Below are 26,915 nucleotides of genomic sequence, written 5' to 3' on the forward strand. Positions count from 1 at the left end.
ATCTGTTGGGTTGCTTATCTCCATTTTGTTTAGTTCTTTTCCTGGAGTTGTGTTCTGTTCTTTCATTTGGGACATGTTTCTTTGTCTCCTCATTTTGACTGCCTCACTGTGTTTGTTTCTATGTATTAGGTAGAGTTGCTATGTCTCCTGGGCTTCCTAGGTTGGCCTAGTTTAGTAGGTGTCCTGTAGGGTCCAGAGGCACAGCCTCCCTGGTTTTTCAGTTGGGCCCTCGAGGTATATCCCTCCTGTGGACTTTGTACCTTTCTGTTGTAATTGAGTCTTGATTGCTGTTGGTGCATCAATGAGAGGGCTGTATTCAGGCTGATCAGTTGCAGGAACTGGCTATGCCCACTATCCACCGACCTCTGACTACCTTGGATGATCAGCTGCGCACCACACAGAGCAAGACTTACTTCAGCAGCACTCTGGTACCCACTGAGTCCATTCCTTGAGTGTGTCACTTGTGGAGGTGGTTGTTTGGTGGTGTTTCGCAGCGTTTTGAAGCTGTCCACTGGGTGTGCTGGCTCTAGGGCCGGGTCCACCACCTGTGTTCTACCCGGGACCACCAGGCATCAGCAGTCTGCAGATGGCTGCTCCTTGTACTGGGTTTGGAGGTGCCCAGTGAAAGCCAAGTTGTGAACCAAGGCTGGCTGCTTCTAGTGCCAGGCCTGGGGCCACTTAGCGAGAGGTATGGGGCTCACTGAGACCAGATGCTGCTTGTTTGAGAGAATTTAGGAAAATCTGAAACAGGATCCAAAACAAGCCATTCCTATAATAAAGCAAGTGGTAATAGCTTGGGTGGGCTCAAAAGTTAGGTGGGGCAGGGCCTCAGGGAATCACCAGGGCAGGGCATATAATGTAATCCAGGTTACTGGAGTCCCAGATATGGTACTGTCTGCCTGCCCCATTGGGGAAGGGCTCACCAAAGGAACACAAGCACGTTGTGCAGGAGAAAGCTGCCTCTCCAGCCCTCGCCCCAATGCCAAACAACTCAGTTCTTCCCTGTATGTCTCTGGTGCCTTTTCGATCCGCCTCCCCTATGCTGGAGCTCAAATGGAGCAAGTATGAGTAAGTTTGTGAGCAGGCCCATTAAGAGGAGCTGCCTGGGGCTTCAGCAGCCTAAGCCTCCATTCCTGCTTGTTTTTACAGCTAGAAGTGATGGGGACTTCTCTTCCTGGCACTGAAACCCTGAGCTGGCGGTCTGGTGTGGGAGGGGGACCCCTTGCTCCTCAGGAACGACCTTCACAGCCGAGGTGTCCTCCTGATTTTTATCCGCCACACATAGGTATGGGACCAACTGGTCCACGCCTCCACCCTTCCTACCAGTCTCGATGTGGCTTCCTCTTTAATTTTGTAGTTATAGGACTTCCATTCAGCTTGTTTTCTGATGGTTCTGAATGATAGTTGTTCTTTAGTTGTAACTTTGATGTTGTTGTGGGAGGAGGCGAGACCGTGTTTACCTACCCTGCCATCTTGACCGTAAGTCTCTAAGCTTTTTTTAAAATATGTTTTTATTTATTTTTTGGAAGAGAGAGGTAGATAGAAACATCGATGTGAAAAATATTGATCAGCTGCCTCCTGCACACCCCCTACTGGGACTTGAGCCCACAACCTCTTAGTTCATGGGACAACGAACACTCCATTCACTGAGCCACACTGCCTGGGCTGTAGCTCTAAGATTTTGATGAAAATATGTTTATATATATATATACATACAGTACACTAGAAATTATATCTTTTGCAGCAATTTAAACTTTAGATGAACATGTTCGTTGTAGTTGTCAATTTACTACATAGTTTCTCAAAATTCTTATAGAGAATACATGTGAAACCACTGCACTAGACTGTAAGATACTAGAGGGCAGGCATTTACACCTCATTGTTTTTTCTTTTTAAATCCTAATTCTTACACAGTGTCCAATGCATGCCTTTATCATTCAGCATATGTTTTTATGGCTGATCTAACCTGCTGTTTCATTCTAACTCAGTTATTTGAGCTCTTTGGGTTTGTTTGCTTATTTGTCAAAGGTCATATACTTTTTTTACCAACAGAAGTGATGTGAAGTTTAGCTGAGATTATGTACATCAAAGTGACTTAGAAAGTATAAAGAAACATTATGAATATATTTTCTGTTAAAAAAACAAACCAGAAAAATATTGGTAATAAGTATTAGTAAAAGCAAGGAATATATGAAAAAGAACAAATTAGGAGTACTTACATATCCTGATTTCAAAATTTAGTACAAAGCAATGTTAATCAAACAATGTGGTACTTACATCAAGGATAGACATATCTATCAATGGAATAGAATTGAGATTCCAGAAATAAACCCACACATCTGTGGTCAACTGATTTTCAGCAAGAGTGCCAAGACCATCTAGTGAAGAAAGAATACTCTTTTCAACAAATAGTGCTAGAACAACTGGATAGCCACACGCAAAAGAATGAAGTTGGACTCTTACCTCACACTATATACAAAAATTAACTCAAATGGATTGAAGACCTCAATGTAAGAGCTGAAACTATTGAATCTAAGTGGTTGATGAGTGTTTTCAACCTTTCTGTATGTTTGAAACATGGAACAGTAAAAAAGAAAACAAAAAAAAACAACTTTTAGAAGACAAAAAAGAGTAAATTAAATCTTTATGACCTTGGATTTAGCAAGGGATTCATTTTTTTAATTTTTTTTTTTTATTCTAGCTTTATTGATGTATAATTTACAAATAACAGAAATTTTTAGATATGACACTAAAAACATGAACAACAAAAGAGAAAAGCAATAAATTGGACTTGATTAAAACTTAAACTTTTGTGCTATAAAAGGTATTATCATCTGGTCGGTGTGGCTCAGTGGTTGAACATTGACCCATGCACCAAGAGGTCACTGGTTTGATTCCCGATCAGGACACATGCCCAGGTTGTGGGCCCGATCCCCAGTGAGGGTCATGCAGGAGGTAGCCAATTGAGGTTCTCTCATTATTGGTGTTTCTCTCTCTCTCTCCCTCTCATTTCCTCTCTCTCTAAAATTAATAAAGGATAAAAATAAAAGTATCAAAGTGAAGAGACAGCCCACAAAATTTGGAGAAAAACATTGCAAATCAATTACTTTAAAAATATACAGAGTACTTATATAAATTAATAATTAGAAGACAACCCAAGTTAAAAAATGGTCAAAAGACCTGAAATAAACTATTCTCCAAAGAAGACATACAAAAAACCAATAAGCACATGAAAAGATGCCTGTTGTCGAAATATATCTGAGAAATGCAAATCAAAACCACAATGAGATACCACTCACTATGATAACTGTAACCAAAAAGTCAGACAGCAGTAATAACAGAACTGTAGGCTTGGATATGGAGCAATCTGAACCCTAAACAAAGTATAGTATCTCCATATGACAATATTATTCAGCCATGAAAAGGAAGTACTGACATCTGATACAATATGAATGTACTTTGAAAACATCATGCTAACTGAAAGAAACCAATCACGAAGACCATGTTTTATGGTCCATTTATATGAAATATCCACAATAAGTATATACAGTATATATTGCTACAGAAAGTAGACTAGTGGTTGCTTGGGGCTGGTTGTGGGGGATAAGGAAGATGTGGGTGACAGCTAAAGAGTACAGGACTTCTTTTTGAAGTGATGAAAATATTCTAAAATTGATTATGGTGATGATTGCACTTATCTGTGAATACATTAAAATCCATTAATTTTTTCAGTGGAAACTTTTACTTCTCAGAAGATCAACTAAACATACTCTTTCTATTCTCAGTAAGTACAACAGTAACCCTGAACATTATGTATAAAACAAACATAAGAAAACTGAAATGTGGAGAGAAAATAGACCAACTAGGTACTTCAGGACCAAGGAATGACATGATGATGAGTTCTCAGGGTTTCCTTTTTGTCTCACTTAGTCCAGGATTTGGAGCTGAAGAAGCCAGCAACCTAGAAACTTCAGTGAGCACAGGGAAAAGAAAGAAAGAAAAAAAATCCACAGAACACTTTTCTATCCAAAGGACCAGGAAAGGAGCAACCAAGAAAAACAGATAATAACTGCTCTACTCCGGCCAAACACCACAGAAAACACTGTGACTACCCCATTCCCACTCCTGGCAACAAAAATCAGTTAGGGAACCTAGACTTCTCATTGAGGCATCCTCAGCTCTAAGCCAGAGCAACATCACATAGTATCGGAGAATGGCGAGTACAAAGTCAAGACTTTCATCTTTGTCAGCTATTCACAAAACAGTGTCAGTGGAGACTACAGGGGGAACCTAGAATTCCATCCCCACCCAGCAGTAATGAGATGTCCCTACCCATCTCCACTGGGATATGTTAGAGGGGACATAGTGAAGAATTAGGTCTTTCACTATTACCCAGCAGTAATGAGACCACCCCCGCCACTATGTCAGTGGACACCACATTGGAAGCCAGAACTCTTACCTCCCTTGGCAGTAATAAGGTTTTCCCCTCCCCAGGTGTCAACAGAGGTTAAGTGGGGAACCTATACTTCTACCTTCACCTTTCAATAATGAGGAAGCATCACCCCTGCTTCTCTGATGGAACTGTCACAAAACAGCCAACTAAAGTAGAAGGTTTAAATAAATAAGGTTTAAATAAGATATGTTATAGTCCCATAACGTAATATGAAAATGTTTAGGCTTCAATCAGAGAGCATAGAAAGAACCAGGAAGTCTCAAACTAAGTGAAAAGACAGTAGACACCAATACCAAGATAACAAAGATTTTAAAGTGACATAATGGAAATGCTTCCAGGAGCAATCAGGAACACAGTTGAAACAAATGAAAAATAGAAACTCTTGGCAAAGAAATAAAAGACACAAAGACGAACTAAATGGAAATTTTAGAGCTGAAAATATAATAACAAATTTGAAGCTCAGTAGATGGACCCAGCAACAATCTGGTAGAGATAGCTTTACAGAAGAAAGAATCATTAAAAAATAATGTGAACAGTAGAAAGAGAATAGATTTAAAGACAATGAGGCCTATGGAACTGTGACAGAGATCTAACATTACTGTGTTCTGATTTCTGAGACCCAGAAGGAGAGGAGAAACAGGTTTGGTCTGAAAATCACTTGAAGAAATCATGTTGAAAACTTCATGTTAAATCTGCCAAGAGAAATAAAAATAATAAAGCTACAGATTGAAGAAGCTGGGTGAAATCCAAACAGGATAAATCAAAAGAAATCCATACTAAGATACAACATAATTAAATTTATGAAAACTAAAGACAAAATAACTCAAAGGCATACAGAGAAAAATTGTACCTTATCTATAATGGGAAAACAATTAGAATGATAGTGAAATTCTCATCAGAAATTATAGGGGCTGGAGGAAGTGACATAATAGTTTTCAAGTGGTGGAGGGAGAAAACTGTCAACCTAGAATTTTATAGCTAGGGAAGGAATGAAGCAAAACCTTCTCAGGACAACATACAGAATTTGCCAGCAGAAATACCCTAAAAGAATCATTAAAAGATTATGTTAACACTTCCTGGTTACTTTGGCACAGAGGTTAGAGCGCTGGCCCGCAGAGGGCATGTACCTTGGTTGCAGTTTGTCCCCGGCCCCGGTTGGGGTCATGTGGGTGGCAACCAGTCGATGTGTCTCTCTCACATCGATGTTTCTCTCTCTCCCTCCTGCTCTATCTGAGAATGGATGCAAAAATGTCCTCAGGTGAGGATTAAAAAAAAAAGATTATGTTAACAAAAAGGAAATGATAAAAGGAACCTTGGAACAACAGGAAGAAAGAACATGGCAAGAAAAAATATGGGTAAATACTGTAGGCATTATTTCTCTTGAGTTTTCTTTTTCTTTTTTCTTTTTTATTTATTTTTTTAATCCTCACCCAAGGACACTTTTCCTTTGATTTTCAGATCGAGTGGGAGGGAGGGAGAGGGGGAGAGAGAGAGAGAGAGAGAGAGAGAGAGAGAGAGAGAGAGAGAGAGAGAAACATCTATGTGAGAGAGACACACCGACTGGTTGCCTTCCTCACGACTCCAACCAGGGCCAAGGATCGAACTGCAACTGAGGTATGTGCCCTTGACCGGAATCAAACGCGTGACCCTTTGGTTCCATCAGCTGATACTCTGACAGCTGAGCCAAACCGGCCAGGGCTTGAGTTTTCTTAATTATGTTTGATGATTGGTGCAAAAATTATTTCACTATCTGTTGTGTTTCTAAATAAAGGGCCATGAAAATATTCATGGCAATTATATTACAAATGGAAAGTAAATGGCCATTAAGTGAGGTAAGGTTTCTATATTTTACTCAGACTGGTAAATGACAGCATCAGTAGTCTATAAGTTATGTACATATAATACCAAGGGCAACCACTAAATCACATATCAAAAGATATACTAAAAAAATAATAGATAAGCCCTGACCAGGTAGCTCAGTTAGTTGAAGTGTCATCTTATGTATCAAAAGGTTTCGGGTTCAATTCTCGGTCAGGGGACATACCTAGATTGCAGGTATGGAACATGTATGGGAGGCAACCAATTGATGTTTCTCTCACATCAATGTTTCTTCTCTCTCTCTCTCTCTCTCTGATTTAAAAATAAAAAAAGATAGGTAAACAAAAGTGGAATTCTAAAAAATGATTAACCCAAAGGAGGCAGGGAAAATAAAGCAGAGAAACAAAAAATAAAATGGCAGGCTTAAGCCCTAACATATCAGTCATTACATAAAATATAATTATATTAAAAATGTCTAAATACACCACTTAAAAATGGACAGACTGGATTTAAAAACATGACCCACATATGCACACCTTAGTTACATCCTGGAAAAAAGAGTATTTCCTAAAATCAAGGTATAATCCTCCTCTTCCCTTTGTCTCTCTCAGAAATATGATAGGGGGAATTACCTGCCCTAAGCCTTTCTTCATTAGACGTATTACTTTATTCTGCAATTTGAGCAAAAACTTAAATTTCTAGGCTTTTTAAAGCACAAAGTATATACAAAAGCTGAGAGGCCTCAAGTCCCACAATGTGGTGACACAGAGTGCTCATTGTCACTGCCTGGCTTTATTTAAAGGAAATGCAGTAGACTTCCTTTGTAGAGTTCTGAGAAAGTTGACTATGAGAAGTTGTGTGCGTTTTTACTTGGTCAAGTATTTCTCACAAATTTTGTCATCAGTGTACCATTCCAATTTCTTAACTTGCAGTGTGTGGAATACTTGTAATGAAATATCTTCATTGGGGAATTGAGTGGCATTTAATAAAGTCTATGTATTTTGCAAAAAAAGAAAAAGGAAGAAACTTCAAATATAACAATTTAGGCTGGTATAAAATAAAAGAATGGAAAAGGTTATATCATGCAAACATTAATCAAAGGAAAGCTAGAGTGGCTACATTAATATTAGGTAAGGTAAATTTCAGAGCAAAGAAATTTAGCAGAGGCAGGGGGACATGTATTGATAAAAGTGTCACTCCACCAAGAAGACATAGCAATCCTAAAGGTGCAGTAAATAGCAGAACTGCAAAATATGTGAAGCAAAGCTGATAGAACTGAAAGAAGAAATAAACAAATTCACAATTATAGATACAAACTTCACCTCTCTCTCAACAGCTGAGAGAGAAACTGAACAGAAAATCAGCAAGTATATGGAAAAACTCAACACCATCACCAAGGGGCTTTAATTGACATTTATACAGCACTCAAGTGCCCAAGGTAGACCATATATTGGATAAAACAAACTTTAAATTTAAAAGCATTGAAATTATACAGTGTGCTCTTCAACTACAGTGGGATCAAACTTGAAATCGTTAACCAGAAAATCTCCAAACACTTGGAAGGGTTGCATTCTATATAATTTCATTTATATAACATTTTGAAATGACAGTTTTAGTAGTGACCAACAGATTAGTGATTGCCAGGGATTAAGGAGAGGAGGTGGGGTAGGAGAGAAGTGGGAGTGGCTCGTGTAACAGGGCAGCATGAGGAATCCTTGTGGTGATGAAAATGTTCTGTCTTTTAACTTTATCAGTGTCAGTATCCTGGTTGTAATAGGTTTTCATTGGAGGTATCTGGGTAAAGGTGCATGGGATTTCTTTTTATTGTTTCTTAAAATTTCATGTGAATTTTCCTCTACAGATTAAAAACTTTATTTTAAAAAGCAGAGATCAGTAAGTGTTACAGAAGTGTTTACAGAAAAGAAACATAAAACTGAGATTTTCTCCTTCCCAGAATAAGATAATTGACTTGAAAATAAATTTGTCGCTAAAACAAAACAGAACAACAAATGTGCACTAAGATACTATTTTCACCTATCATATTAGCAAAGATCAAGTTTGATAATACATTTAGAGGGTGTGAGGGAAACAGGTACTCTCATACACTGTTGGTGCCATGTATGAAGAGCAATTTAGGTAGTGGGTTTCAAAATTAAAAGTGGACATGACCTTTGACTTACAGTTCCACTTTGGAGTATTTATCTTACAGATATACTTTCACAAATGCAACCTGACATGTAATAGCAAAAGATTGGAAACAGCCTTAATATCCTTCAAGTAGGGGACTAGTTAAATTACTGTACATCAAGAAAAAGAACTGTGAAGCCATGAAAACAAAAAAAAGTAGAAAGCTGTTTACTTACTAATAAGGAGTATTTGTCAAGGTATTTTAAGTGCAAAACAGCAAGGTACAGAACATTGTATATGCATGCACACATACATATACGAATTTAATTGTATATGCAGAGAACATTTTTGGAAGAATGCTTAAGAAATTATTTTCTGGGAGAGCTGAGTAACCAGAGACAAGAGATATGGAAGGAAAATTTTTGGTATATCTTTTGAATTGTTCATTGTATGAATGTATTACTGAGTCAAAAAAAAAAGTTGAGTGTTGACCCATGCACCAAGAGGTCGCTGGTTCGATTCCTGGTCAGGACACATGCCCAGATTGTGGGCCCAACCCCCAGTAGAGGGCATGCAGGAGGCAGCCAGTTGATGTTCTCTCTCATCGATGGTTCTCTCTCTTTCTCCCTCTCTCTTTCTGTCTAAAATCAATAAAGAAAAAAACTTTTTGTTTTGTTTTGTTTTTTTATCCTCACTGGAGGACATTTTTCCATTTTTTGTTCAGATAGAGTGGGAGGGAAAGAGAGGGAGAGAGAGAGAGAGAAACATCGATGTGAAAGGGACACATCGAGTGGCTGCCACCCGCACGACCAACCAGGGCCGGGGACAAACTGCAACCAAGGTACATGCCCTTAGCGGGAACCGAACCCGGGTCTCTCCGGACCGCAGGTGGACGCTCTAACCACTGAGCCAAACTGGCCAGGGCCCATTTTTTACATTTTCTACAGTGAACTTAAGTTGCTGGCTTCCATGTATCACACAGGAAATATATTTCAATGCATCGACCCTGATATTAGCATGTATTGTATCTATAATCAGGAAAAAAGAAATTTAAAATCTGCACAGATTGATTTGTAGTTCAGTGCATTTGAAGTGTGCTAAGTTCTGCATGTCGATGTTCTTGTTCTGGACTAATGATAGGTACTCATAATTAAGAAGGCAGTTTCGATGAGTAAATATGACATACCTAATTAATCATTTTATGAAAGTTACATTACTGTTTTAACTTTTCCAGTTCTGATTTTTGCTACTTGATTATTACTCTCTGCCCTTGGTGTTCCCAACATTCTTTATAATATACCATTAACACCTAGTAGCCTAACTCAAGATGCATGGTGCACAGCAGTTAATTTCTTTTCTAATTAACTCCTATTAATTAGTGATCTTCAAATACTTAAGAAAAAATACCAGAGTGAACAAAGCAGCTGTAACTGACAATTCTGGGTCAAACATTAGTTGATAACATACAAAAGACTTTTTTTGCCCACATTTTTACAAAGTGAAAAATTTGATTCTTTTCCAACAGTGGGTTTTTGAATTTTGTTTAATTGATTAATATTGTGTCTCTTCATTGCTTCTAGGTAAATCTTACAAACCATTGTGGTTTCATGGGAGGACTACAAAAAAACAAAAGTACTGGATTGACCACACCATATTTTGCTACCTCAACAGTGGAAGTAATATTTCATGTATCAACAAGAATGCCTTCTGATTCTGATGACTCTTTGACCAAAAAAGTAAGTGTTTAGAGAAAAGTACTAATGTAATTAACCGAACACTAATTTTGAGTATTCACCCAATACCATCTTCAGAAACAGTATTGTTATAGAACAAACTCTGTTTTCCTTAATGATATGATCGAAGGTTATAGTCTTAAATAAGATTTGCCATCAAGAAAGTGGAGATACGACAAATTGAAAAACGTGTATACAAAGTTGTGAAATTATATTTCATGTCTCTCTGCATGAATAGATAATGTTTATATTGATTGAGGGAGAAGGAGAAAAGTAAGTTATTTACTACAAAGCACTTAAAATATAACATGCTTTATCATACATTTTAACTAAAACTAATATAACAGATAAAATAAGCCTTAATTAGCCCTGGCCAGTTTGGCTCAGCGGTTAAAGTGTCGGCCTGCGGTCCGGAGAGACCCGGGTTCGGTTCCCTAGAGACCCGGGTTTGGTTCCCGCTAAGGGCACGTACTTCGGTTGCAGTTTGTCCCCGGCCCTGGTTGGTCGTGCGGGTGGCAGCCACTCGATGTGTTCCTTCACGTCGATGTTTCTCTCTCTCTCTCCCTTCCTCTCCTCTCTCTCCCTCCCACTCTATCTGTACAAAAAAATGGAAAAATATCCTCGGGTGAGGATAAAAAAATAAAAAATAAGCCTTAATTAAAATAAATTTTACTACCTTCGAATTTATTAGAGAGAGAGAGGGGTAGTTTTGATGGCCCGCGTGTTTTAAAATCTATGCCACTACTTTGCTGTAGCTGGCACCATCATTCAAAAATCATTCTAGTTGTATGTGCTTGGTTTTGTTAGGAAGAAATACTTTAAAAAATAAAATATTGTCCAACATTTCTTTTCTTTGCCTTCTCTTTTTTTCTTTTTTCTTTTTTTTTAATTGTTTTCTTTATTGTTGGAAGTATTACAAATGTCCCTCCATTCCCCCACCCACCCTGCCCATTGACACCCTCCTTCCCGCTCTCCCTGATCCACCCACCTTCACTGCACTGTTGTCTGTCCATTGGTTATGCATATGTGCATATAAGTTCTTTGGTTTTTCCCTGCCCCACCCCACCCCTTTCCCTCTGAGGTTTGTCAGTCTGTTCCCTACTTCCGTGTCTCTGAATCTATTTTGTTTGTCAGCTTATTTTGTTCATTATACTACAAATAAGTGACATCATGTGATACTTTTCTTTCTCTGACTGGCTTGTTTCAAAGGGTAAGAGATCTTTCTTTCTTACAGCTGCATAGTGTTCCATTTTGTATATGTAGCACAGTTTTTTTATCCACTTGTCTATTGATGGACACTTGGGCTGTTTCCAGATCTTAGTTATTGTAAATAGTTCTGATATGAACATAGGGGTGCATATATTCTTTCTGATTGCTGTTTCAGACTTCTTGGAATATATTCCTAGAAGTGGGATCACTGGGTTAAATGGCAGTTTCATTTTTAATTTTTTGAGGAAACACCATGTTGTTTTCCATAGTGACTGCACCAGTCTCATTCCCACCAGCAGTGTATTAGAGTCCCCTTTTCTCCACACCCTCACCAGCATTTGTTGTTTGAGGATACATTGATGGCAGCCATTCTGGCATGTGTGAGGTGATAACCTCAGTTGTTTTACTTTGCATTTTTTTGATGATTAGTGACATTGAGCATTTTTTCATATGTCTCTTGGCCATTTGTATGTCCTGTTTAGAGAAGTAGCTATTCAGGTCCCCTGCCCAATTTTTAATTGGATTGTTTGTCTTCCTTTTGTTGAGTTGTATAAGTACTTTATATATTTTGGAAATTAACCCCTTAGGAAACATACCTCCTTCTCCTTTTTTCCTCCTCCATTCATTCAGTACTACTGTTGCATGTAACCAACTTAATATCATAGGTCATTTTACTTGTTGTTTTGTTGCCTGATATTAAAGCTCTGCACACTTCGTTAATAAACTATGAAAATAGTGTTCTCACATTTTTGAAAAGGAACTTCAGAACTCCTCTCAAATGTTTTATAAGATTGATTTAATATCCTTGATGCATTTTTTTTTATATTTTAGAATAGTATTGGAAAATGCCTATTAAGTGAGTAATAGTTATTAAAAGTAATGTCAGGATGCTAATTAGATGGAAATGAGTAATAAAGGTGGAAGGTAATCGATAAATGTAGGAAAGCATGTTCAGTAACAAGTTTGCTATAGAATTTCTTGGCATGTAGTTTTTAGAAGTACAAAATGAGCCATGAATACTGACAAGAAGATGGTGAAGAGTTGGATTGGAATAAAACTTCATTAAAATGTTAATTAAGCACTTTTTCTCATCAAATCATTTTAAATCTCTGAAGATAAGCTATACTGAAAATTATGAGTATAATACAAAAATATAAATACTTTTAACAATTAAGAATTTGGCAGTGACTCATATTTATCATTATCATTTTCATAGCTCCATGGATACAACTTTGAAACCCCAGAGTAGTCTAAAGTTAATAATACCTTAAATTGCAAACATAAGGGCAGAATAAAGTATATCATTTTTTTGTTAAAATGCTTTGTTAAAAAGTATGTCAGGCCCTGGCCGGTTTGGCTCAGCGGTTAGAGCGTAGGCCTGCGGTCCTGAGAGACCCGGGTTCGGTTCCCGCTAAGGGCGCGTACCTTGGTTGCAGTTTGTCCCCAGCCCTGGTCGGTTGTGCGGGTGGCAGCCACTCGATGTGTCCCTTTCACATCGATGTTTCTCTCTCTCTCTCTCTCTCTCTGTTCCTCTCTCTCCCTCCCACTCTACCTGAGCAAAAAATGGAAAAATGTCCTCGGGTGAGGATAAAAAAATAAATTAAAAAAAAAAGTATGTCAGCGTATTTTTACTTCATTATATTAAACCTCATAATTATATGGTACTTAAACTTTCATTCTTGTGACCTTCGTAGAAATGTCAGATAAGTAAGATTTCTTATTTCATTCAAAACATTCACAAGGGTTTGTCCCTAATTATTCGAGAAGAATCTGAAATGGATGTTTAACAGTTATCATAATAAAATTAATTTTAGAAATAATAATGCCATTTAAGAATTGTTAAATGCTTGAGTTCTAATTGAAATTATATTTTTAAATAGTGAAAATTTTAAATACTGGGATTTTGAGGGATTAAACCTTGAACACTAATGGTTTGTTTCATATATAAGCATAGAAAGAGTTTTTTTTATTGTAATAAAATATAGTACAACATAAAATGTACCATTTTAGCTATTTTTAAATGTACGGTCCATTGGCATAAACTTCATTTACTGTTATACACCCATCCCTAGTATCCTTTTCCAGAACTTTAATTTTCATTTAGTTCAAAGTATTTTTTATTTTCTCTTGAGAATCTTTGACCCATGTGTTTTTTAGAAGTGTGTTGTTTAATCTCCAAGTATTTTGATTTGAAATGTCACTGCTTTCACATGTGTAGTACCTACCATGTAAAAGTAAAACCTGTCAAAATTGTAAACAACCATAATAAAGCAATATTACTTTGAAAGGTATAATTTTTTTTAATAGAACTTTAAATCAGTTTAAATAAAATCTATCAAGGTTGAAACTTAATTCAGTAGAAAGGAAAAATTTCAGAAACAATATAACTATTCTAAACCTTTTCATAGAAATAAAAACAAAAACTTCTTAACATTTATTACTTTGTATACTGAGTTTTCCTTTTCCCTATTCTTTATTACTCCTGTCCTTAATTTGTTCTTCTGAGTGCTAGTATGTAAGATTTTTTTAAAGTTATATTTTAGCTCTATTATAGTATCAATTTCTTTTTAATAAAAGGTTAAATGTTTAAATTTAATCAAAGAAACCAGTTGTCTTATACCAGTTTCCCTTAATAAAAAATCACTTTCTGTATTGGCATTTTTCTCCTGAATTTAATAAATTCCACATTAGAGGTAATAAGTTGAGGCCTAGAACATGTGTCCCATTACAAATGAACAATTGGATATCATTAGGTTGTCCCCCTTTCCTTTGTACATATATCTTTAGTGTGTTAATCCATTCAGTAGACACATTAATGAGCACTGGTTGAAGTGTAATATTGGAGGATGTAAGGCTCGTTGACCTCAGCATGGAGTTTAATACCTCTAATTAAATTAGATAGTCGACAGTCAGTATAAAGAAATAGCCATGCCTCTGGCAAGCTAGAATTATTTATGACTCTGGTTCTTTGTTTTAAACTTGAAAGGAGAAAATCATTTATATCTATTTTACAGAAACAAATTTTAGTTTTCACTTTTTATTTAAAATATGTGCTAATTTTGTAAATTATTTTTAAGCAATTTATTTTCTCAGAATGAGAGCTAAATATCCTTGAACCTATTTAAGTATAGCATTTTATTTCTTGTGATGAGAAGCTTTTTCAAGGCTCAAGACACTAGCAGCAGAATTTTTAGAACATAGACTACACTTTTTGAACAAATTAACCAAACATTCACTCTAACAAAGTAGTCTCTCTTAGAAATATTATACCACCATATCAAAAATCCTGATATAACTCCAGTTCAGGACCATCTGTTCTATAAATTATCTCTACCTGAGGAAGATTGATGGAAAATGGTTAAAAATAATTTCCACTTAACTGAGTTTATTCACCCCTAAAAAAATCAAAAGTGCTGCAAGCATTGGTATAAAGTGTTCACAGGAGCTTGTCTCATTTCCTCTATCTCCTTGTTCTAGCCACTTGCTGACACTCTGCTTCACAGGTAGCTGAATCATCCTTTCAGGAGTTTGATAAAGATCAAGTTGAGATAATTGTAACATACTTAGTTGGACCCTCTAGTCTGTCTTTCATTTCCTGGATCCCCTAACCCAAAAAGAGGGGAAAGTAGCCCTTTATTTCAGTTTTTTTCTGAAATACTGTTAGTGTAATAGATAGCAGTTCATTTTCTTTTTTGAAATTTGGTCCCAATAGTTTTGCAAGTAAATAAGCTTTATAGAACTATTTGGTCTGATTTTAATATTTCCTTTTTTATTATTATTTAGGAATAAAATTTCAATATACTTTGCAAAGAACTATTTGCTAAATATAGTCTGGAGAATGAATTAAAAAACAAATTTAAAGGATAGCAAAAGTTTCATCATTTTAGTACAAGTGTAGTAATATAATAGTTAATAAGTGTTATGGAATTATACTCATGGTTTCAGTCCCAAAATGTAACAACCTTACATAAAATAATTCTATTTTAATGTCATAGACTCTACCCTTAACCCCAGTTTCTATAAATATACTTCTGGTGACAATAGAGAGTAGAGAAATTAGGAAATACAAATGGTTCAGAGTAAATTTATCTCACCACTGTGAATGGTATAATTTGGATGGTATAGAAATGGCTTCTCATTGCCATGTAGAATAAAATTTGAATTCCCCACTATGGCCCTCCATGCCCTATATGACTTGGCCACCTGCCTGCCTACCCTCCTGATCTTATCTTTTGATAACTTTCTTTTTTTCTTTTTCTTTTTAAGTGATACTTTTTTTTACCCTCACCTGAGGATATTTTTCCATTGGTTTTCAGATAGAGTGGGGGGCGGGAGGAAACAGAGAGAGAGAAACACCGGTGTGAGAGAGACACATGGATTGGTTGCCTCCCACACAACCTTGACCAAGATTGGGGATCAAACCACAAACGAGGTACGTGCCCTTGACCAGAATCAAACCGGCCAGGGCACTTTCTTTTTTCTTTACCACAATCAGGCCTTATTGGCTGTCATTCTAATCTGCTAGCATGTCAGACTTGTTCCCATCTCAGGAGTTATGTACTAGTGGTTTTTCTATTTGAAATGTTCTTTTCTCTACATCGTCAAGCTTTCTCATTTCATTGTCCTATTCCCATTCACGTATAGACAGTTCCTCAGAGAGACCTTTCCAGACCATCCTAGCTAAAGTACCCCCCCACCCAGTAACTCTGTCATATTTCTTATTTTATTTTTTTTGTAGCACATATCACCTTCAAAGTGGCATATTTAAATAAATGCCATAATTGTAGATAATGCTATTTTTATGCTATACACTATAATAATAGGGAAAATAATTACCAAGTACTGTGATATTATCCTTTTAATGGTCAGCAGTATTGAGTGTCCACTCTGCTAAGGTATCATGTACTAGTTGCTGTGCCTATTGCTTTAGGAAGCTTTTCTTAGTTATTAAAAAATGAATGATCCACAGAGGAAATTAATATATGAAAACCTGTATGAAAGTATGTTTTTCACATGATTGAGGAGTATATGATATATGTTTTGCTACATATGAGTGTCTGGAAGATGGGGGGAAGCATGAGGGCTTGGGGCAATGAGTGCTACTCAGTTTCATTTTCTGCGTGTATACCCACTATCTCCTGAAATAATTGCCTAACCTAATTACTATCTTTGCATTCTTCACGTGCCATTATAGCTTAGTTTTCTTTGTTTGCATTCAGGGAAGAATATTTAGAATATCATCTATATAGTTAATTATTTCTTTTTTTTTTTTTTTTTTTATCCTCACCCGAGGACACCCTTCCACCTTTTGTTCAGGTAGAGTGGGAGGGAGAGAGAGGAACAGAGAGAGAGAGAGAGAGAGAGAGAAACATCGATGTGAAAGGGACACATCAAGTGGCTGCCACCCGCACAACCGACCAGGGCCGGGGACAAACTGCAACCAAGGTACGCACCCTTAGCGGGAACCGAACCCGGGTCTCTCAGGACCGCAGGCCAACGCTCTAACCGCTGAGCCAAACCAGCCAGGGCTAGTTAATTATTTCTTTGCAGTGGTTCTCAACCTTCCTAATGCCATGACCCTTTAATACAATTCCTCATGTTGTGGTGACTCCCAACCATAAAATTATTTTTGTTGCTACTTCATAACTATAATTTTGCTACTGTTATGTCCTAGGTGACCCCTGTGAAAGGGTCTTTCGACCCCCAAAGGGGTAGCGACCCACAGGTTAAGAACCACTGCTTTATTGCCTTGTTATTTCACTCTGACTCTTCAATTGGACTTGAAGTTTTGTGAGAGTAGAGACTGTGTCTGTTTTTCCTAACTATTTTATCTACAGTAGCTAGCACAGTGCATTTACTCGGCTCTTGATATTTTCTAATGTATGAAAGAAAATGGATAAGAAGGACAAAGGGAAAGCAGAGAGAAGGCCTTTTAGAAACTCATGAACTAGGTCAGGTGTGTAGGATGACTGGCATATGACCATGGGTAACAGTAGAGGAAATAGGGTGGAAAGTACAAAAAAAGAGGAGTATAATACATTTTTTTTTTTAATGAAGAACTTGGCCCGGCCAGTGTGGCTCATTGGTTGAGCATCGACCCATACACCAAGAGGTCGCCTATTCGATTCCAGGTCAGGGCACATGCCCAGGTTGTGAGCCTGATCCCCAGTGGAGAGCATGCAGGAGGCAGCCAATAGATGTTCTATCTCATCAATGTTTCTGTCCCTCTCCCTTCCTCTCTCTCATTCTAACATCAATGAAGAAAAAAAAATTTTTTTTTTAATTTTTTTTTTTTTTTATTCTCACCCGAGGACATTTTTCCATTTTTTGTACAGATAGAGTGGGAGGGAGAGAGAGGAAGAGAGAGAGAGAGAAACATCAATGTGAAAGGGACACATCGAGTGGCTGCCACCCGCACGACCAATCATGGCCGGGGACAAACTGCAACCGAGGTACATGCCCTTAGCGGGAACCGAACCCGGGTCTCTCCGGACCGCAGGTGGACGCTCTAACCGCTGAGCCAAACTGGCCAGGGCGAAAAAAAATTTTTTTAAATGAAGAGCTTGTTAGAGATACAGTATGGAAAACAGAAATTAAAGACTTTTCAGGTTTTGACCATGAGTAATTATAATTAATTGTTAGGTATTTTTAACAGAAATGGGTAAGCCATAGAGTAAGTTGATTTTATGAAAGAGGTGATACAGTGTACTTTACATGAATTCTAGTCTCCAGCTTCAGATGAATGATATTCTGTGGCACTGAGGAAATCTAGAAGTGACTCTGGAATCTCTATTCATAATCATGGAAACTGAGAACACTGCCATAATATAGGCAGACATCTGATTTTCATAAAAAGAGATTGAACAAGCCACCAACTACAAAAATTACTAGCCTTCATGAGTTCCATGTCAATGCCTGGCAAACAGGATTATTAAACAGATGTTTTGTGAGCACTTAGTTAATGAAGTAGTGATCTCTAGTAGCCACGATGAGTTCACCATAACAAATTGCATCAAAGTAACTTAATTTGTTTTAACAGGATTACTAGATCAGGGAAAACTATAGACAGTATAAAGCATTTAACTAAGTCGTTTTTTGTGGACAAATTGAAGAAATGTGGTCTTAATAATAGTTCAGTTAGTATATTCATAACTGGTTGTATAATTATATCTAGAGACATAAATTAATTATTTAATAAGAGGCAATATAGGGAAAAGGTTCAAGTGTGGTTTCTGGAACTAGCCTGCCTGGGTTTCAGTTCTGGTTCTGCCACTTAATAGTTATGTTGTCTTGGCCAAGTTTGCTTTATCTTTTTAAGCTTCAATTTGTCACCTGTAAAAATAGAGGTAATAATAATTATATTCACCTTGTAACATTGTTGTAAAAATTAAATTATCACAAAGTACTTAGAATAGTAAGCATTTAATAAATGTGGGTTTTTTTTTTTAACCAGGAGGAACATCTGTAATGGCTCTTACCCAAACCTATCCCATTTGGCATTGTTATCCAAAGCCTAAATGAAGACCAAAGAATTTGAATTTAAGGATAACACAAACTGGGAAAGTGAGGTGACATATTAAATAGCAGAATCAGATTAACAAAAGACTTTGATAGGCTTAAAGATAATTTAAACCTAGGAAGGTAAAATTGAATAAGAATCAATATGAAATCTTCTCTTTAGTCCTAGCACTCAGTTATACCTGTTTAAAAGAACTTTGTAGAAAACGACTTAGGGGTTTGAATTGACTACAACTTCTATTTGAGACAATGTTATAAAAATGCAGAAAATTAAGCTCCGGCCCATTTTGCTCAGTGGTTAGAACATCAGACCACAGAACAAAGGATTTCAGGTTCGATTCCCAGTCAATGGCATGTACCTGGGTTGCAGGTTTGATCCCCAGCCCCAGTCAGGGACGTGCAAGAGGCAGTCGGTCAATATGTCTCTTTCACATCCATGTTTCTCTCTCTCTCTCCCCCTTCCTCCTTCCCCCCTTCCACTCTATCTAAAAATCAATGGAAAAATATTCTTGGGTGAGGATTAACAACAAAAAAGCAGAAAATCAAATGTAATGAACAGAACAAAGTAATAGTTCCACTATAGATAGGCTGGTTCTCTATCTATAGTGAAACTACTACAGTTTAATAGAAATAGTAAGTATTTCTATTAAATATAGAAACACCACAATTTAATAGAAATATCAATAAACTGATGTATAAGCCAGGATAATGAATAGGTTTGTAAACTATAATAAGAGGAACTAAGGACACATTTAACCTTGAAAAGAAAAGTTAAGATATATTATTAGACTGATCTTCAAATATCTAAAAAGATAATATATAGAATATAGATTGGATTAACTTGGTAATCCTTCCTGATTTTGAAAGAACTAGCTTCAGGAAAGGAGATTTTAGCCTAGTATGAAGAATGTTTTAATGATTGAAGCTCTTCAATAATGAATGAACTGATTTGTAAATTTTTAAGCTACCTAACCTTAGAAATATTCAAACAGAGGCAGGATTACTTGTCAGGAATATTGCAGTGGAAGTTCCTGTATTGGGTGGAAAATAGAACTTCAAGGTCTCTTCTGGTACTAATATTCTATAATGATTTGAGAACTTCAATTTTACACATGTTGAATTTCATTTAACTGCTTTGCCTTCATAAATTGTTAATGATAACCCGCAGCCAAAGTTATATGCTTTGACTTCCAAAATAACTGCAGCAGCAGTTGAAGTAAATTTGAAAGAGTAGTTGGTTGCCAGTGACTTTAACAAACCTGGCCCATATACAGAAGTCTTGTACTCTATTTCAGAAGTGATTGACATCTGGGTACAAAAATATGTAGTTAGAAACCCCTCTCAGTGTTTTCAGAGTATAGAAAACCTGCTGAGTATACATAGGACACAATCTTAGTGAGTCCATAGAGATAAAAAATAAATAAAATAAATACAAAATATTATATAAAGTTTTTATGTCAAATAAAATGTCAAACACACTTCTGCATTTCCATTAACTGTTAATCACTCAAAATTGATTTTTTCAGTAGTCTTCAGAAATTTCTAAGCTACATATCAATGATTAGTAATTTCTCCGTTTGTATTTATTATATAGCAGGATTATTTTATATACATATATAAAAACATGCCTCACCATGGCAGCATAAAATAATTACTTTTTAAGAATTTGAATATAAATCATAAGAGATATTCTTAAAGCTTTCCCTTAAAATAATTGAACATGTTTACAATAACTTTGTTATACACATGGTTCTGGGCCACAAGTATTTCATTACAACATTTTGGTAAAAATATATTGTTCTTTTCCATTAAACTTCTGTAACAGACTTTTAATACTCTGTGGTAGATATTTGAAGAGAAACCTTGGTTGTTATAAGATAAAACTACATCTGCCCTTTTCCCTCGTTTCTTTAGATAAGTGAGCACTAGAAATTATAGATAGCTTTGGCAAGAGTTCAAGGGTTAATGTAGCAGATAAATAAAAGGAATTTTCTGTAAATTGAGACCTGCATTATTTCAGTTGTCTTGTCTTTCCTAACCTAACTCATTTAATTTTAAAAAGTAAATACTTAAATTCTTCCTGACAGTGTGCTCAGCTTTTACTATCGTTTATTAGTTCAATTATACTTGATATCACTTAGAACAATCTGCCATTTGGAAATCTCAGTATAGCCTGGAGCTTAGTATTAGATCTGGCTGCTATTGTAACATGTACAGCATATGACATTAATGTATCAAAATTAGATTGGATCATCCCTCCTGGTTAAATTTATTTCACATTTCTTTTGTATTCAGTTAACATAAACCTATTAGGGAAGCTGACACATGGGGATGGCTGTATAGGAAGGATATTTTTAAAGTATTTTGATTAAAAAATGAAATTATAGAGCCATGGCTTTTGAGTTGTGTAATCTTTTTTGGTTTTTAAAGATGTCACAAAGCCTAAGTCCTGCATTTATATCATTCAAGTATGTGTGTGGTGTAAATAATGAGAATTAAAACTTAAACAATATTTTGATATTTGAGGCCTACCATCATGTATTTAGAGGAGTAAGCACATTTATGGTTTCAAAAAACAAAATGAATCACTTAATCCACTTAAACCTAAAAAAAAAAAAATCTTATACTAAATTTCTAAAATAGATTCTAGTCTATAGATTTAGCTAGGCACTATCTTTATAGTAATAATAACTGCCTATATCTTACAATCCATCAAAGTGTCTGAGAAAGCATTTCTTGCATAGTAATACACATTTTAAAGTTCAGGAATTTACCATGTGTTCTCAAATACTTAATGACATAGTGTTTAGGATGTTCTAGATAGATTGGTGTCGGGGACTTTAAGAAGAACCATTAGAGTTCCACAATGTGACTCACAGGCTCAGCTGATCAGCTGCGCCTGCTACAGCCCCTCAACATCATTGCTATGTCACAATTTTTCCTTACTGGTTCAGACAGCGAGTCCAAGTCATCCTTGTCTGGGGAGCAGCTCGTCACCAAACCTGTCGGTACTTACTACAGTAAACAGCTCTTGTTGCTGAGTGAAAATGACGAAGATACCAAGAGAGTGATTCAAAGTGCCAAGGACAAGAGGTTTGAGGATTTGACCACCTTATCCGGACCATCTGTAATGCCATGAAGATTCAGATGTCCTCAAGTGCCTGGAAGAGTTTGAGCTCCTGGGAAAATCATATGGGAAAGCTAAAAGCGTTTTAGACAAGGATGGTGTCCCTGGGTTCTATATCCGTATTCTGGCTGATCTGGAAAACTATCTTAATGAGCTATGAGAAGATAAGGAAGGAAAGATGATGAATAAGAACAATGCCAAGGCCTTGAGCACCATGTGCCAGAAGATCTGAAAATACGACCGAGATTTTGAGTCCCATACTACAAATTATAAGCAGAACCCTGAACAGTCTGCAGATGAAGATACTGAGAAGAATGAGGATTCAGAAGGCTCTGCAAATGGGGATGAGGACGGAGTCAGTTCTGCAACTTTCTTGAAGAAGAAATCAGAAGCTCCTTCTGGGAAGAGTCGCAAATCTCTCAAGAAAATGAAGGATGAAGATGAGGACTCAAAGATGCAGAGTAAGACTCACACTCAGAGAAAGAAGAAGGGAAACAGACTATGCTGGCCTCAAGATTCCTTAAAAAGGCCCTGGCCACAGAGGAGAACAAGAAGGCCTCTGAGAGTAAACAGTAGGACAAAGCCAGAAAGAAGAACTATAGGAGATGTAAGCTTCTGGGAGAGGACAGTGAAGGCAGGGAGTGGAAAGGGTCTAAGGTGGAGTGCCCTTGTTAAGAAGAAACCAAAAATGTTTGCCAAGCAAACTGAGATCACCCATGCTCTTGTTATCCAAAAAACTGAGTGAGATCCTATAGGCACGAGGCAAGAAGGAAGCTGATCGTGCAACCCAGATTGAGATGCTACAGCTGCTGGTTCAGATTGCTGTTGAAGACAACCTTGGGGAGGGTGTCATCATCAAGATCACGGTCAATATCATCGCCTCTCTCTATGACTACAATCTCAACCTGGCTACATGCATGAAGCCAGAGATGTGGCAGAAGTAAGTGGACTGCATCAGTGAGCTGATAGACATCTTGTTTGCAAACCCCAACATCTTTTTTGGAGAGAACATTCTGGAAGAGAGTGAGAACCTGCATAATGTGGACAGCCACTACATGTCCATGGCTATATCCAACTCTGGTGGAACAAATGGATGAAGAATTTACCAAAATAACGCAAAATACTGATCCTCACTATCAAGAGTACGTGGAGCACCTGAAGGATGAGGCGCAGGTTTGTGCCATCATTGAGCTTGTGCAGCACTACCTGGAAGAGAAGAACACCACTGAGGAGATCTATGGTGTTTACTTGAGGCACATTCTCCACACCTAATGCAAGTTTGATTATAAGACCCATCAGCAGTAGGTTACTCTCCTTGAGGGCTCCTCAAAGTATGACCAAGATCAGGCAAAAAAAATGAGGCAAGGACTTAGCTGTGCTGATGGAGGGACTTTGCAAATACATCAGTGCCAAAGACCCACAGGCCGTGTATCCGCACATGTACCATCCTCTGCCATAGCCACATCATGCCCTGCACTTCCACTGGTACCAGGACATGACCTCATGCTTATGAGACACCTACAAGACAACATTCAGCATGCAGACCCTCCAGTACAGATCCTGTACAACTGCACCATCATGCAGTTGGGCATCTGTACCTTCTACCATGACCTGACCAAGGATGCTTACAATTCCCTGCTGGACATCTAGTCAAGCAGCCAGGCCAAGGAGCTCTTGGGCAAGGGTCTGCTGCTATGTAGCCTAAAGGAGTGCAACTAGGAGCAGGAGAAAGTGGAGCAGCGTAAGCAGATGCCTTTCTACCTGCACATCAACCTGGAGCTGCTGCAGTATGTTTATCTGGTGTCTGCCATGCTCCTGGATATCCTCTACATGGCCCCCCAAGAGAGCGATGCCCACCGATACATGATCAGCAAGCAGTTTCATTACCAGCTGCAGGTTAGGCTAGTGACAGCCCTTGCTGGATCCCCCTGAATCAATGAAGGAACATGTGGTCACTGCCTCCAAGGCCATGAAGATGGGTGACTGGAAGACCTGCCACAGTTTTATCATCAATGAGAAGATAAATGGCTAAGTGTGGGACCTTTACCCTGAAGCCAACAAAGTCCAAACCATGCTGGTTAAGAAGATCTAGGAAGTCAGTGCAGACCTACCTCTTTACCTACAGCAGTATCTATGAATCCATCAGCATGGCAATACTGACACGTGTTTGACCTGGACCTGCCCGCTGTGCACTCCATCATTAGCAAGATCATCATTACTGATGGCCTTCTTGGACCAGCCAGTGCAGACAGTGGTGATACACTGCACAGAGCCCACTGCCCAATAGAACTTGGCTCTGTAGCTAGCAGAGAAGCTGGGAAGCCTGGTGGAAAGTAATGAGCTGGTGTTTCGCCACAGCAGGGTACCTGGGGTGGCCACCTCTGAGACCAGCAGGATGGCTACTACAAAAACAAAGACCATATGCACTGGCATGTGGCTGTCACCAGCAGTGGTCTCAGATAGCCTACTGATCACTTCTGTCCCCCTGGCCTAGGCCATTCAACAACCTTTAAACCCTAAACCACCCCAGTCATTAAAGGTTTATTTAGAATTTAAAGAACTATTGGAACACTGATTCTTAGCTTTTTTTTTTTTTTTTTTGTATTGCATACTCTTAACTTTGATAGACTCTCTGCTCAGAAAAATACAGAAAGTTTTACAGATAACTTTCAAATATTCACAGAGTTTTTGACCCTAAGTTAAGAACTCCAGAGAGCCTTTCATTAATTGGACTTAACTCCTTTCTTTAAATTACACATTTAACGTTTTCTTCTACCCTGTGGTAGTTAAGCCAATAAAAGCATATTTCAGAAATAGAAATTGCCCATATGTTAGCTCATACTAAACATAAAAGTATTAATGACACTTGTCCTAGTTTTTTTCTTTCAAACTTTCCCATGTACAATGTGTCCACTTACCTGAAAGTAGTAGAAAGTTTCATGTGAGATATGCATTTAAAAAAAAAAAAAAGACTCAAATGTCTGCAATGGCAGAATTAATAAATATGCTAAGATAACCAAATTTTGTATTAAAATACATGTTTGTACAGAAATCTCTCTGAAGAACACTCAAGACTAATGAGTATTAGGTTTATATTTCTAATAACTTACAGTAACTCAACTTTGGGTTGCTGTGCCTCTTATCCTTTTAATCATCATAATGTCATCTCTCTGATTGCCAAAAACATCTTTGTAAGTACCATAAATATTTAAATAACATATTGGGAGTCTAGCAACTCTCAAGAAGTCTATTTGGATTAATTTCATAGGCATAATTTCATAGGCAAAGAAAACTTGGAAATAAATTTGTTAAACCAAATATGGTCAACTTTCTCATACTCGGTAGGTGATTACCCAGTTAATGAATTATCTGTGTATTTTACTTCTCTTCCTGTTGCCTCCTTTAGACCAGTTCACTGCTTATTAGCATGTCCAAAGAGTGATCAGAAAAACAAGAGGAATCTTAAATCAGTAATTTTTTTTTTTTTATCCTCACTTGAGGACATTTTTGCATTCATCTTCAGATAGAGAGGGAGGAAAAGAGAGAGTGAAACATCAATGGGAGAGAGACACATCAAGTGGTTGCCACCCACACAACCCCAAGCAGGGCTGGGGACAAACTGCACCTGAGGTACGTGCCCTTAGCAGGAACCAAATCCGAGTCTCTCTGGTCCATGGGCCGACGCTCTAACCACTGAGCCAAACCGGCCAGGACTTAAATCAGTCATTTTTTAAAAACACTCTTTTAGTCCCTTTTTAGGTATGGCTCAGTGGTTGAGCGTCATCCCATGCAACATGAGGTCGCCGGTTTGATTCCTGGTCAGGCCACATGCCCAGGTTTGGGGCCTGATCCCCAGTGAGGGGCATGCAGAAGGCTGCCAATAGATGTGCTCTCTCATCGATGTTTCTATCTCTCTCTCCCTCTCCCTTCCTTTCTCTCTAAAATCAATAAAGAAAAAACATTTTAATAAAATAAAATAAAATTACTTCTTTAAACAATCTTTTATCTACGTTCTCTGTTTCCCATTGACCATAGACCATTAAAAATCATTTGGGCATGGCTGGTTTGGCTCAATGGTTGAGTGTCAACCCCTGCACCAAGAGGACGCAGGTTTGATTCCTGGTCAAGGCACATGCTCAGGTTGTGGGGCTTGATCCCCATTTGGGAAGCTTGCAGGAGGCGGTCAATCAAAGTTCGCTCTCATAATGTTCTCTCTCATCAATGTTTCTATCTCTCTCTCCCTTCCTTTCTCTCTAAGATCAATAAAAAGAGAAAAAAAAATTTTAAAAATTATTTGGTCTTCTGCAGTGTTTCCTGATGTCTTTGAATGTTCATGTTTCATGTGTTGTAAAAAATGGTCAAATGAAATTTTTAAAGTTTGGTTTTTTATTTCTTTACTTTTTAATCTTTTTATCGTATGTTAACAGTAGTTATAAAAATACAGGACTTTTGTGAAGTACTATGAACTATTTTCTTGTTTTTCCAGTTGAGACATTTAGGAAATGATGAAGTACACATCGTTTGGTCAGAGCATACTCGAGACTACAGGAGAGGAATTATTCCTACAGAGTTTGGTGATGTCCTTATTGTAATATATCCAATGAAAAATCACATGTTCAGTATCCAGATAATGAAAAAACCAGAGGTAAGAACTTCTTATCTTACATTTTAATAATATTATTAAAATGTGTTTCTTTCCTTTCAGAAGGATTAGGTTAGGCATCAGGCCGTGAAAATGGTGGAAAATGAGACAGACTCTGGTAGTTGTGTGAATTGTCTTAGCCTGGTTAAGAAGGAGCTAAAACAGGAAAAGTAGCAAGAAATTATGTTCAAATGGGAGAATGTTTGGTTGTGCCAGAGTGGAAGTTCTTTTATGCCAAGCTCACAAAAGGACTTACCTTTTATTGAAAGAATGATTACTATTTCCTAA

The 26,915-nt window shown here is 37.4% G+C and overlaps 1 protein-coding gene and 1 pseudogene across 9 annotated transcripts in view; both read left to right on the plus strand.

Moving 5' to 3' along the window:
- RALGAPA1 (Ral GTPase activating protein catalytic subunit alpha 1) overlaps nt 1-26,915 on the plus strand; it is a 294,638-nt gene that overhangs the window by 225,432 nt on the left and 42,291 nt on the right. For all 9 annotated transcript variants that reach the window (XM_036275297.1, XM_036275307.1, XM_036275315.1 and 6 more), the window contains 2 exons: nt 9,979-10,134; nt 26,472-26,630. In XM_036275297.1, the coding sequence (XP_036131190.1) occupies nt 9,979-10,134; nt 26,472-26,630 (315 nt within the window). The remainder of the gene's footprint in view (nt 1-9,978; nt 10,135-26,471; nt 26,631-26,915) is intronic.
- LOC118639852 lies at nt 21,728-24,448 on the plus strand (annotated as a pseudogene).

This window comes from Molossus molossus, unplaced genomic scaffold, assembly GCF_014108415.1.
Source record: "Molossus molossus isolate mMolMol1 unplaced genomic scaffold, mMolMol1.p scaffold_m16_p_1, whole genome shotgun sequence".
NCBI classification, from domain to species: domain Eukaryota; kingdom Metazoa; phylum Chordata; class Mammalia; order Chiroptera; family Molossidae; genus Molossus; species Molossus molossus.